The 13,465-nt window shown below is 40.8% G+C and overlaps 1 protein-coding gene across 2 annotated transcripts in view; it reads right to left on the reverse strand.

Annotated features, from left to right (window-relative positions):
• PREX1 (phosphatidylinositol-3,4,5-trisphosphate dependent Rac exchange factor 1) overlaps positions 1-13,465 on the reverse strand; it is a 183,338-nt gene that overhangs the window by 100,416 nt on the left and 69,457 nt on the right. For both annotated transcript variants that reach the window (XM_084537672.1, XM_084537671.1), the window contains exons 3-4: positions 9,284-9,406; positions 2,323-2,427 (exon numbers count right to left, since the gene is read on the reverse strand). In XM_084537672.1, the coding sequence (XP_084393798.1) occupies positions 2,323-2,427; positions 9,284-9,406 (228 nt within the window). The remainder of the gene's footprint in view (positions 1-2,322; positions 2,428-9,283; positions 9,407-13,465) is intronic.

The following is a 13,465-nucleotide window of genomic DNA, read 5'->3' on the forward strand; positions in this document are numbered from 1 at the left end:
AGACCTATTGTAAGCTTTTTATGCATTTCCCTGAAGATGCTGGTATTGCATGCTGGCAGAGGTAGGCAGTTGACTCAGATTTCAAATCCATCTGAGAGAACCTAATCCTACATTTCTATGTTTGGCCATGAATCTGGACAACTTTGCTCCAAAAATCCCAGTTGCAAACCTGCCCTGTCAACAGAAGCTGAAGTTTAAATCAATTTCAGCCAAGATGTGCTTGCTTTGGGGCATCACTGATGACATTTTCCCCTGTGAAATGTGTGCTATGGCTCAGACACACTCTAATATAGTGGGTTTTTGGCTGTAGTTCAATAATTCTCTTCTTCAAGAAGTGTTCAAAGACATGCTACATAAATCTCATTACTCCTAAGTGGTATTTTTACAGACAGTTGTCTGTAAAATAACCCTTCCCCAGGGCTATTCTAGATCTGTGGCGTTGGCTACCAGCTCACAATGCTCCCTGTCCAATTTTCCAAGTCTCGGGTGATTCAGTCCTTCCCGTCTCTCCTTTCAGCCCTCCCTCTAGCTTTGGGCTCAAAACTGCCCTTTAACACTTACTGATTTTTCAAACACATTCCCACATTCTGCATTTCAGCAGCTACGAGGGGGCAATCGGGCCAAATCCATACTCACAAGCAAAGCTTTGTATTTTAATGCAGCTTTCTCTGCATGGTGGCATTATAGCATCGACTTTAGGAGGGAGTGGATAGGAGACTGAAGGCCTGGAAGAAATTACAACAGCCACAACAAAGAAAATACTTCTGCATAACCTCTCCTCCCATAGTTACTGTTATTTTAAAATTCTCTTGGATTCAGGTGCTGCTGCAAGCCACAGCAGACAGTGTGACATCTTTAATGTGCTTCATAATTAGTTTGCCAGCTGCTGCCAGCAACAGAGACAGGAGGTTTTCGCCAATCCAGTGGAAATGCAGAGAACACTCTGGATGCTGGGAAGGATGGTGTTTATATTCACCTTCATTGCTCCTCTTTCTCGTTATTTTTCCTCAACAGAAGCATCCAGAGGAGTCCATGGACAGGAATGGCTCATTTGAAGACTCAAACTAATGGTTTAATGGTGTTCATTAAACTCAGATGTGATAAAGAGATTCCAAATACCCAATAGCAATCATGTTCCTGCCCCTCCCTCCAAGGCCTATATTTTGTGGCTAATATAATGTTCTGCTTGTGACAGGCATTTATGCAGAAGTTTTCTTCTGCTGTACTGTATTAGGAAAGAGAAAGCTTTCAGCAGAAAGGAAAAAAACAAGAGCAGAAAGAAGAGCAGACAGGGTCCATTGCAAAGATAGCCTTTATCTTCACAGCATTCACTAAGACAGTAAATTAGCATGCTGAATTGGTCCCTCATCTACACACCATCCCCATTCCAAATGCCTTCCATCCATGGGTAGGAAAACGAGACATCTAAAATCAAGGAGACTTGGGGTGGATGTTGGGAAGAGAAATAAGGAAAGAATAAAAAAAAAAAAAAAAAAGAAATAAGAAACCTCAGTGTCGTGGTTTAACCTGGCCAGCAGCTAAACACCACACAGCCTCCCCCCTCCCTCTCTGGGACGGGGGAGAGAAATGGAAAGTGAAGCCCGTGAGTTGAGATAAAGACAGTTTAATAAGACAGGAAAATACTAATATTATATAAATATATAAAATAATAATACCAGCTACTAGGAAGAAAATTAACTCTGTTCTAACTGAAACCAGGACACTCAGACAGAAGGCGCTGTCTGGAGGTCGTTTCTCCTCCCAGCCCAGCCTCCAAAGAAGGCTGTAGGCCACACTCCCTTCCCAACACAGATACTAACACATCATGGGTTGGATGAGGAATTGGGTCATTTTTGAAACAAGCAGCAATGACACCACCAGAAGAATTCATCCAGCCTACGTTTCTTGCCCACAACTGAGCTCCCAGGGAAAACAGTGTCAGAAGTGGGCCACATGTTTCTGGTAGGTCTGCAGATGGCAAATTGGTCAGAGAATTGAGAAGGGAACCAGATCCTCTGGGAGCTAGTCACAGCCCCACTGATGACTTATTGCATTAGTCCTTTCACAATCTTTACTCAACTTTTCTGTTGATTCTTTTTAAAAAAATATTCCCTGTTTCTAATGGAATTACTCATACCATAGCTGTGCTTAGTTCTGTACTTGAACTTACCAATGATTTCAATACCCAACCTTCTTGAGTGCTTCATAGCTGGAATGAATAATGTCTGCAAAATGCTTCGCATTCCTGGGATACTAAGGGGGTATTATGAGTACAGTACAAAGTCAGATCAGTAAGTCAAGAGTGCTAGAGAAGGTGCTTACCAAGAGGAATGCTCTCACTGTTGGGATCTTGTTCAATTCCATTAGCAGTCTGAGTGCTTTCTCATGGTTGCTACAGTACTCCTCGTACACAAAGAATTTGTCTTTCTGCAAGGAAAAGCATATTAAGTTATTGACTTGGATAAAACTGAAGTGACAATATTGTCTCAGTCTGATACCAAATTCTTTACAAAGGAGGGTGCACACAAGCGGCGTTAGAGTTGCATTTTACATGAAGTGAATACTTCCCAAATGTGAATAATGTATAGAGGTGTTCCACTAATTCTAAACTTACTCTTGTAAATTAGCATCAGCTTATGAGCACAGATCTCTCCAACACTTTTCCTTTTAATGCATCACTGAAATAATATATCCTTTGCTGAAAGGATGGATTTTGCTATCTCAGGGACACTCATGTATGTGTTAAGATATTCCAGTAGAGTAGACAGGAGCAAAGTAAAGGCAGGAGCAAGGGGGACGTTAACAGGACTGACATTTTGGAGCTGTGCTGATTACTGCTGCAGGAAGAGGAAACAGAGAAGGCTGGGAAGAACCAAGGACTGGAACATGTCAGAGGGGAACTATGGCACGTAGAGCAACCAGCTGGAAATCCCCTGCCTTGCAGGGCGGAGGGGGAAAACACCAGTGAATTGACAAATTCACTTTGTGTTCTGAAACACAAAGTGATGCAACAGCTGCCCACAACAGCTCTTCCGAATTGAAGCATTTCATTGAACATATACAAAATATCCAACAGACCATGGAAATGAAAGAAGAAAGGTAGCTTTACGACTAGATTGAGTTACTTAGGGTGGACCATGTCATACCCACCACCACCTGTAGTGGATTGAAATCCCTTGTCAAGAACCAAGGGAAAACTGGCAGCGCTCAGTTCTGCTTTACTGATCTTCAGAGCCAAAGACAGTCCATCTTCTTACAGTGAACATTACCAGAGTCCACAGCAAACATCTGCAAACACTATGACGTGATTCACAAAAGAAGCAGTAACAACTATTTCCATGCCTTAGTGGACCACGCAAGGAGGTGAATCAATCCTTTCAAGGCTGCTGGGAAGGGCTGAACTTTTAGCAGCTATGCTAGAGAGCAGCATTGCATTCACTGTAATAAAAGGAGGTCAAGAGGCTGCATTAGGCTTCAGTCAGGTTAAATGGTTCAGAAGCCAAAAGCACCCAATATTTATCGGGTCATTCTCATAACAGTAGCTTCTCTCCTGGTTCAGCTAAGCCACAGTGAAGTACCATGCAGAGGTACACAGAAAAGCTACTTTGCACATTAAAAGCAATTTAGCTGGGTTAGGGATAATGCACAGAGCCAGCATCTCGGGGCATCATGGCATGTTTACAATGCCCTGCAGAGTTTGTTGTGGTGTTCACATCAACTTCCAATTTAGCATCCTGGCATGAAAATATTCTTCCTGAATTAACTAATCTCTCCAGAACTTGGAAGGGAATTTTCTGAGCTTTGATAGGCCTCCTAGCACTCTTCAGGAGATGTGGAGCACCCTGTGCTAGCTCGTGATGAGATACCTGCAGTCTGGCTACCTCTAAGAGAGCTTATAGTGATCCAACCAAAAACTACTGCCAACTGAAGGAGTTAAGTAACACAGAGCCCTGGAACACAGCTGCACTCATCGGGCATTCCCTTCACTATTGTCACAAGGAACAGAAATTGTGTTTATATTAGTTTAGGAGAAGCATTTGACATTCTGGTCAGATGCTCAATGGTTAGACATACATGCTCAGGGACTGAAAAGCATATTTAAATGTATTTGTTTTAACTAACAATGTGGTGACTTTTTTTTTTCCCCTCCTCATGCCTCCAAAGGAAGAACTGACAATAAAAAGATGCATTTCCAAACATGGCAACAATGGTACAAAGCAAATAAAACAACAGCCACAAAGTGCAGTGCAAAGAGCTGGAACACAGTTGTTCAAGACATCCTTCATCTACAGCTGTTCGTATTACTCTAATACTGAGAAGCTAGAAAGAAACAAAGACTTCTGACCACCAGATGCAGGAAAAGGCAGGATTGAATCCATAGCACAATAGAAAAGAGGTAACTGACAGACCCAGAATTGTTTTTATCCTTAAAATGGAGAGTTGTGGAGAGAGAACAGATTTATGAGTTTCCCCTACATTTCCTCCCCTCCCCTCAGCTCCCTGGATGCACACAAGCAGCATGCATGAAACTAAAAATAGCAACCATTAACACAGCAGCATCCAGTGCATCAATGCACGCAAAATGTCATTGCTCAGGTTTCTGACTGCAGCTCCAAATGTCTGGAGTTTTGAGAGGTTATATTTAGATCATGACAAAATCCCTTTGCTGAACTCAAGACAGTACAATAATTATACACACACCAGAGTGCTTTCATCAAGTCTTTCCCATCTGTCCCTCATGCATGAGACCCACAAATATGACAACTATGTTTTAAATTACTCAGTGTCTGAAGTGTTTAATTTCCTCTCTGGGTGACATTCAGTCCTGGACTCTCCCATCCCCTGGTGAGGAAATTATCAGTTACATAATTACAGATGTTAGCCCAGGAATTCGGAACCTACAGTTACTCTATATTAAAGTGCAATTATGGTCAGAGAAGTGACCACACAAAAATGGCACCTTCTTATTCAGCAAATCTGCTGAATACATGGCTAGACCTTCTGGCTTTGGTGACAAAAATAAGTCTATACCCTTCTTAGTTTGGTTAAATATTTAAACCAATAGTTTATTTTTCATATATGTTATTTTGGGTCTGGTAGAACAGCCACAAATTAGTGCAAATTTGAAAACAGTTTGGGCTAGAAAATTTATGGAAGACATTTGGTAAACTGTAATCATGTTATTTAGATGTATTTTTAATGAGGCATGACATTTTCTTCTTTCAAAGCAAGCTGAAATCAGTTTTGTCAACATGAAAACCCTAAACAAAAGAGATTTCATTCTGAACAGAACAAAATCCCTGATGACTTAAACAGTAAAACTGATCACTCATGCAGCATTGCTCCTAAAAATGAGATGAAAACATTTCACTTGAACAAGCTTATTTTATAGCTACGAGGTTACTGAAGCTCTACCAGTATGACAGCAACATAAATCAAGCACCAGTCAATCCTTTGCCCTTCTGCTCTGCAGTCTTATATTTTCATCACCAGTACAAGAAAGCCAATATTGACAAGGTGTGATTATTCAAAGTTCAGTGTATACATTCTCCTTGATGTTAAAGATCTGTTCTACGTCATATATCTTTTCAGTCAGCAGATTTTATTTTGAATTAACATCTAAGTGAGTTTGGTATGACAATAATAGAAAGTAAAGAACAACAACTCTTTATGAAATTCTAGTACCTAGCATCAGACAACAGACTTTTCATCATCTTCTGATCAAACAGAATACACCAGGGCAAACAAAGTCTGTCTTCCAGAACAAAACAGCTTTTCACAGCTGAGTAACAGAGCAAGCATATTTCATCACTTGTTAAAATACTTCCAAAAGTCAATATGCATTAGTTGCAGTGAAACATTATAGCTCTTCTGGAGCCATTGGAATATTGGCTTGTTTCAGGTATTACCCAAGATCAGAATCCTTCCAAGCTGGAGATCGGGGAGGATGTCCTAGCATTAATATAAATGGATCAATCATGATCCTAGAGGCTTATTATGACTAAAAGCGGTGTCCTGTTTTTCAGCATGGCTGGACTGTTGTTGAGCTAGGCTATTCTAGGCCAAGGTAAACCATTAAAATAGTCAAGTCTATGGACATTAGAAGAAATTTAGGATACATAGATCTCATCAACAGGACCTAAACACTATTCTGGTGAATCTCCCCATGGGGAATCTGGAAGCGTCTGTCAGAGGTCTGTAATACAAGGAAACTAGAGAAGAAATGCCCTCTGAGAAACTCTGTGTCTGAAAAAAAAACTGTGCTTCAAACATTCTCAAACTCTTCTCTAAATTTATGAGCACTTTTAACATGGAGCTTCTGGAGAAAAGTACCTATGCTAACATCTGGCTGCTGACAAGGACGGGGTTTATAATCTAAACTAAGAATGACCTCGCCAGGTGATCATGATAGAAGATACACTGATATGTTCAAGATTCACAGGCCTTATGTCATTTCCTTGCTGCAGACTCCCCGAGGATACACTGTGATTTGATGATAATGGGAAAAAATAGCACCAAGGGCATTTTTTTTAGCACTTCTTTTTTTAAAAGCACATTACAACACGAGAACCTTAGGCAAAACGAAAAAAAAAAAAAGAAAGTAAATAAGTATCACCCATATTTTCCTTGGGTATACAGGCTAATGACATGCTCTGTCTCTCTCAAAAACAAAACAAAACAACACATTCTTCAGCCACATTGCAGGAGTGCATCCCTAGAAGAGAATGGCTGGCTTTTTCTTCAGGAAACCTTAAGTGTACTGCAAGGGCTTCTTGGAGTGGCAAAATACTGTACACAATTTCAACAAAACCGGTTTCAGCATCATGGAAATGCCTTCAGGAATGACTGTTTCTGAGGCACAGTTTTGAGGATTTTGTTTGTTCGGTTTTTTGTTTGTTTGTTTTCTGCGAATGCTTCTGCTTCACCAGAACAACCCCAATAAGGGAAATGGAGCTCTGGAAACCTGATCAGAGAGGAAATCAAGACTCACTCTGAACCACAATTGCTGCTGGCATCTCCTGCTGGCAACTCACTATGGAAGCCTGCACTGTGAGAGGGGACAAATCCTACATCCCTCAATCCCACAAACCTGCAGCGAGGTGATTATAAAACCTAGGCACCATCTGTACACAAGGACAGATCATTTCCTCCTCTCTTGGTAACCTGCTGTTGACTATTCCCTGCTCAGTCCTGAGGTGCCACAAAGCTTCTAATGTTATTCCTACACTTCCTTAGGTTCATTATGGATGAGACCAGCTTCTTCCATATATTCTGAATTAAAAGATGTTTGACTTCCACCTGCATAAGCTACAGGTCTTCTTCCCTAGGGGACTGTGAAATAGTTGATGTACACATTATTTGCAATGCACTCCGCAGACTACAATGTAAACTGATCTCAGTCAAATAGCCACTAGTCTATTTGGAGGACAAATTCTTACCAGAACTCATGTCTATACATTATAGTTTCATAATTCCTGCTTTGTTGCATGTTTGAGAAATAATAAACATCCAATTACATAATTATTAAATCCTGCAGGAATAAAGTTACAAAATGCTATGTTCACATACAAGAAGACATTGCCAATGACTACATGTACCAGACTTGAATTCAGTCAAACTACATGATATTAACATTTCTGGCTAGTCAGTGCCACCCTGAAACACAGTAAACAATTTGACAGCATCCCTCCAGACACCCTTGCTAATGAGTAATAATGTCCTGTACAAGATGTCCTGAGCATGTCTTCTTGGCAGCCAATGATTCTAGTGAGTATTCAAGTCTTTAACCGAGTACCTCAGTATGTTCTTCAGCAGCTGACAGTCACTCCTTACAGATGATACAGTTTTGGGGCACTGTTTCAATATAACACATTCTGCTATTATTTTAATTGTTACAACATAAATAAAACTTATAATTGGTAAAGCTCTATAAGTCAAGAATGCCTGCATCACCACTGACCACTCAAGCTCAATGAATTATGAAAGCATTAATTATAATTATGAAAGTGTAATAGAACATATTTTGATGGGAAGTTGGCCTGTGGCTTAATGCAGTTAATAAGAATTTGAAGAAATGGCTATTATGTATATACTTTCTAATTTTTCAGACATCTCAGGAGGGCAGCTGCATGCAAAAAAAATCCATAGCTTTGAATTATTATACTTGTAAATCAGTAAATCAGCATTTAAATGAGTCCAGCTTGTGACTAGGTGTATACAATAATGGATCTTGCATACTCAATTAGTGCATACTCTATGTTCTTATTAGTTTGCAATAATAAGAAGCAAATTATAATGAGAGGAGCAGTGGTTCTCTGACTTCCATGATTCTCTCATTTCCAATTCCATAGTTCCATGGTCCCTATTTATAGGTCTGTGCTTTCCAGGTCACCTAGCAGTACCAATCTGACTGGTGCACATAACTGCATTATGAATGTATTAAGAGAACAAATAATAAAAGAATCAGGCATAAAGTCAGATGACACAGAAGTAACCTGCCAAAATGTTTTGAACAACCTGGAACAACTACTTTGCATTTTGTGACTGTGGCATTCTTAAGCTATTGTTGAGTCTAAAAGCCAAATTTTCTGTAAATCAGTAATTTATTAATAAGTAATTTATATTTATTATACATAATAATAATAACAATAATAACAATAATAACAATAATAACAATAATAATAATAATAATAATAATAATAATAATAATAATAATAATAATAATAGTATTAGTATTAAGTAATTCATTCCATAGTGAAAGGTAGTATATGGTAACTCGTACTATATTTCAGCAAGTGCAAGATAATCTCATGTTACCTTTAATTTACTGAATGATACATGTATGCACAGACACTAACTACTGTAGATGAGGTACAGTCTTTTGTTTTCAATTTTTGTCTTCATGGGTTTCCAATGTTATTTAGGTACAAAAAATATTCATTTACTTGACATTGTGCTGCTTTCCTGAAATATTTGGAACCAAAGTAGATAAATTCTCAGCAATAAGTGTGATCAGCTGTGTGAGGGGGAGAAAAAAGGAAAAAAATATTCAATGGGAAAAGAAAGAGTTTCTAAAAATACCTCATTGTTTAGCTGAGTTTGATGTGGCTTCCATTGTTCTAACCTCATTCACAAGTTTTTTCCCACCCTAACTTCAACTTTCATACAAGACACACATTGTCACAGTATTGCTACAAGCCATAGAGATTAAGGCTAGTTAAGGGGCATGGGAGCTTATGACAGGAAACTGCATTTTCAGATAGTGTTAAGTCATTGTACTTACAAATTTTAAGAAAACATTTCCCAGTTCATGCTGAGACTGAGGTTCTGGTTGTAAACTAAATTCCAGAGCAGCCAGGAACTCCTTGTGAACGCCAAGAATGTCTTCGATGTTAGAAAACAAGACCTGAAATACATAAAGAGAAATCCAATGCCAGCTGTTAATAAAACACTCTCGGGTATATTAAGAGTAGTAGCACCAAAATACTGTGGTTCTAGACCTACTCGTGAAAAGATCTAAAGCACAGATAGTAACTGGTAACGAAGGAATTACATCATATTTGCCCCATTCCTGGCCTCCTATGGAAATCTTTATTGCTACTGATGTACCTGCTGTAAATGAAGGTTATCTTCCCAGGCACCTGAACATGATAAATGTGAACAATCCCTTTCAAGTCTACAGAAAGTCTCCTATGAGACCAAACAGGTAAATGGAACCACAAGGACCAAAGTGACTTTGCAGGAGATAGAAGCAGGAAGTTGTTTGCCTTTCCTTCCCACGCATTTTAAAGCATTTCCTAGAAGAAAGGGACATGAAACTAGAAGTCACAAAGAAGTACCCGTACATGTGAGACCAAATCTCTGCAACATGTGAGCTGGCATTTCACTGACAGGAGCACAGAATAGTGTAAAATATTTCCAAACCACAAGAGCAGAGCTTTAGAGTTCCCTTTCACCACTCTCAGTGACTGTAAAATTTGTAGTGGGAGAGAGGTCCTTACTTTAGATGTGCACTGAAGAGATTGTGCAATCTCACAGCTAAATGATCCCTAGGAATTTGAATAGGCATATGCTAAGGGAAATAAACTGCCAGGACAAAAGCTGCTATAAACATACAGAATTTTATTAGGCTATCATCTTCATAGGAAATATGAAAAATTGTGAATACATTAATAGAAGATGGGAGATTACCTGCACAGAAGTCCTGATGCACGGTGACACAGCTATCAGTACTGACAGCCACTGAAGGAAAGCCTGACTGGGCAGACCAAAACCTGGAGCCTGCTGTAACATACACATTGCTGACAGCATTTTCCATCACTCTGCTTCAACCGTGCCAATTGCAAAGAGAAGATTTGCCGTGCAGTCAAACCAGCTTTCATATTGGGAGCTGCCTCTCAGGTCTTGCACAGTGAGTGGGTGTCACTCTTACGAACCCCAAAGACAGCAGCCTGGCAGAACCAGCCTTCAGCTTCCTGGCAGTTAGTGGAGAAACTGAGTGAGCCTAAGATCTTCTAACAATTCCTGAAGCACCTTACAGCAACATTAACCTTTTCAGCTTTATGAGCTTTATTATGCAGTGGAATTTATTCAGCAGATGTGACACTAATTCAGCCTGGTGGATGGTGATATAGCAGTAATTATAAAAAAAAAATCTCTAAATTACATATAATCATTAAGGACAGAAATGAAAACAGATTCTTGGTTTAAAACCAGTCTCTCTCTGGTTTTGTGGGGATAGACATGACAAGGAATTCAAGGAGCCTTCTGTGCATGTACCCAGATACAACTCTGTATCTTGTGTTATTCAAGCATAGGGAGAACATTTTTCTCAAATTTGCAAGCTGGCTGCAGGCGCAGAGCACATCGTGGTGCATTTTCCTTTTCTTTGCTCACCTCTGCCTTCAGGAATATCAAGGTACGGTAGCCTGCACTACCATTTATGTATACTTGTGCATTGTTGCTCCTTTCTGGCCCTGAATAAACTGAAGATTCCAGCACACTGCTTGCACTGAGGGGCTCTGAACCCATCAGAAAAGAAAGGACAGGGAACTAGGACTGTTTCATCGCTTCCAGAAAACTTCCAGTGCAAATTCAAGCAGAGCATATGATGGTTCTATCGCATGGCTGAAAGCAATGTGATGACACATTAGCCTGTCTACATGGCTGTGCCAGAAGCTGTGCCAAAAGAGGATTAACAAGGAAGAGGAAAACATCTGTCAAGGATGACTTTCTCCTTCAGGAGCAGTATTCAGGAGGCTATTTTGTGATCCAAGGAATATCTGTGTAATCTAATAAATTATATGATAGTCAGGAAAGCTCTGCTTGCAGCAGATTTCACAGGTAATAGGAGTCACTTGAAAAATTAAGGCAGCAGAGAGACTTTGACTGCATTTGCTTTTGTATCTGATACATAATTACCCTTGATAAACTTCATGTGAAGGATCTGTGGCTGACAGCTTGTGTACACCATCAGGTTGTGCTGCCTTCCCTGTGCTTTATCAGTAAAATGGTATCATTGTCCTACTGCAAATGCAGCACGATGCTAAATATCAATAGTTATTCCCACATAGGGCGGGAAATAAACTGAAACAACATTGATGATGTTGCTGCAGCTGTTAGTCACTGGAGTACTGGGCCTTGCAACGATTCACAGAATCACAGAACTGTTGGGGTTGGAAGGGACCTTGAAAGATCATCGGGTCCAACCCCCCCAAAGCAGGTTCCTCAGAGCAGGCTGCCCAGGGAGGCATCCAGAAAGGCCTTGAATATCTCCAGAGACTCCACAGCCTCCCTGGGCAGCCTGTTCCAGTGCTCCGTCACCCTCACCATGAAGAAGTTCTTTCGCATGTCGGTGCAGAACTTCTTGTGCTCTAACTTGCAGCCATTGCCCCTTGTCCTATCCCCACAAACCACTGAGAAGAGGTTGGCTACATCCTTCTGTCTCCCACTCCTCGGATATTTATATACATTGAGGAGATCCCCTCTCAGTCTTCTCTTCTCCAGGCTGAACAGACCCAGGTCTCTCAGCCTTTCTTCATAAGGAAGATGCTCCAGGCCCCGTATCATCTTTGTGGCCCTCTGCTGGACTCCTTCCAGGAGATCCCCATCTTTCTTGTACCGGGGAGCCCAGAACTGGACACAGTACTCCAGGTGAGGCCTGACCAGGGCAGAGTAGAGGGGGAGGATTCAATGTGGCCTCTCTGGAAGAGGATACAGTGGCCAAAGATCATTGAAAACTTCACTGCTCAGTGCCAGCCGTAGGAGGAACCTGCAAAAATACTATTGGGAGCCATAACCCAAGTTACCCTAAAAAGTACTTTTTCCTTTTGCTTAGAGGTAGGTGACTGCCCGAATACCCTGGATTTTCCTCTAGACACTTGAGCTGCATGACGAAAGAGAGGAAAACACAGGGTTCTCTTTACATAAGTTAACAAACCATTTATGCACTCTGCTACCACCTTTTCTGCTGCCACCCACCTCACAGCTCCCTGATGACCCAAAACGTATAGGATTAGCAGGCAGAGTTATCAGAAGTCCCAACACAGCCTCGCTTGTCCTGCCTCTACCAACAAGGATCGGCAGAAGGAAAGAACAGCCAACCTTCAACTGCAGGAAAGACAATTGCATTGTTTAGGACGGGAGGACGAAGAGGGAGAGATAACATTGACTCTGGTCAGAAAACCTGTGCCTTTGTGATTCTGTTTCACCAGCAGCAGGCATAGGTCCTTTATTACCAAAGAGCAGCTCTGTTATTGAAAGCTGGGTATTGTAATAATAAGAATTAATGAGGCCTCACAGTAGCCTCACAAAGGCACCCGCAGGCAGTTGAAGAATGACACAAAAATGAAGTAGTACTTCCCCAGAGGAATGTGATGGACCTTAGAATACAAATACGTTTAATCAGCAGAGAAAATAAGGGCTTTTTTGCATGGGCTATGTGGGCACTGCAGCTTAGTATATAGCAATCATAATGGTATCTGAAGAACGAGAGAATTAACAGCGACTTTCACCAACCTCTGCAGTTGTCTGTCAAATTGGCAAATGGTTGTGTACGTTTACTTCTCCTGCAGAGGTTTCTTGCACACTTCTCTACTCACAGGATCTGTTATCACTAATCACTTGTCTACTTTTCTCTCAGCCGTCCCCAAACTTACTTCAGACTGCACATGATGAGCTTCCAGGGAACAGGGACTTCCAAATTTGAAGACAGCAAGAGGCTTAGCTCTACAAATCTGCCAAACCTTCTTGCTACCACCCCATGCTGATGCCAGTTAATCAGTAATAGCATATTGCTAGCCCACAGAAAGAATTGCATAATGGAGGCTGGATCCCTGCTAGGATCTCTATACTTCCAGGTGATACTGCTATGTAAAATGGAAACACATCAGCTGTAATAGTGCTGGCCACTATGACGTACCTATTGTTGCTGCACTGTTCCCATTAACATAAAAAGCGAAGACTC

Source organism: Aythya ferina, assembly GCF_964211825.1.
Source record: "Aythya ferina genome assembly, chromosome: 16".
Lineage (NCBI taxonomy): Eukaryota > Metazoa > Chordata > Aves > Anseriformes > Anatidae > Aythya > Aythya ferina.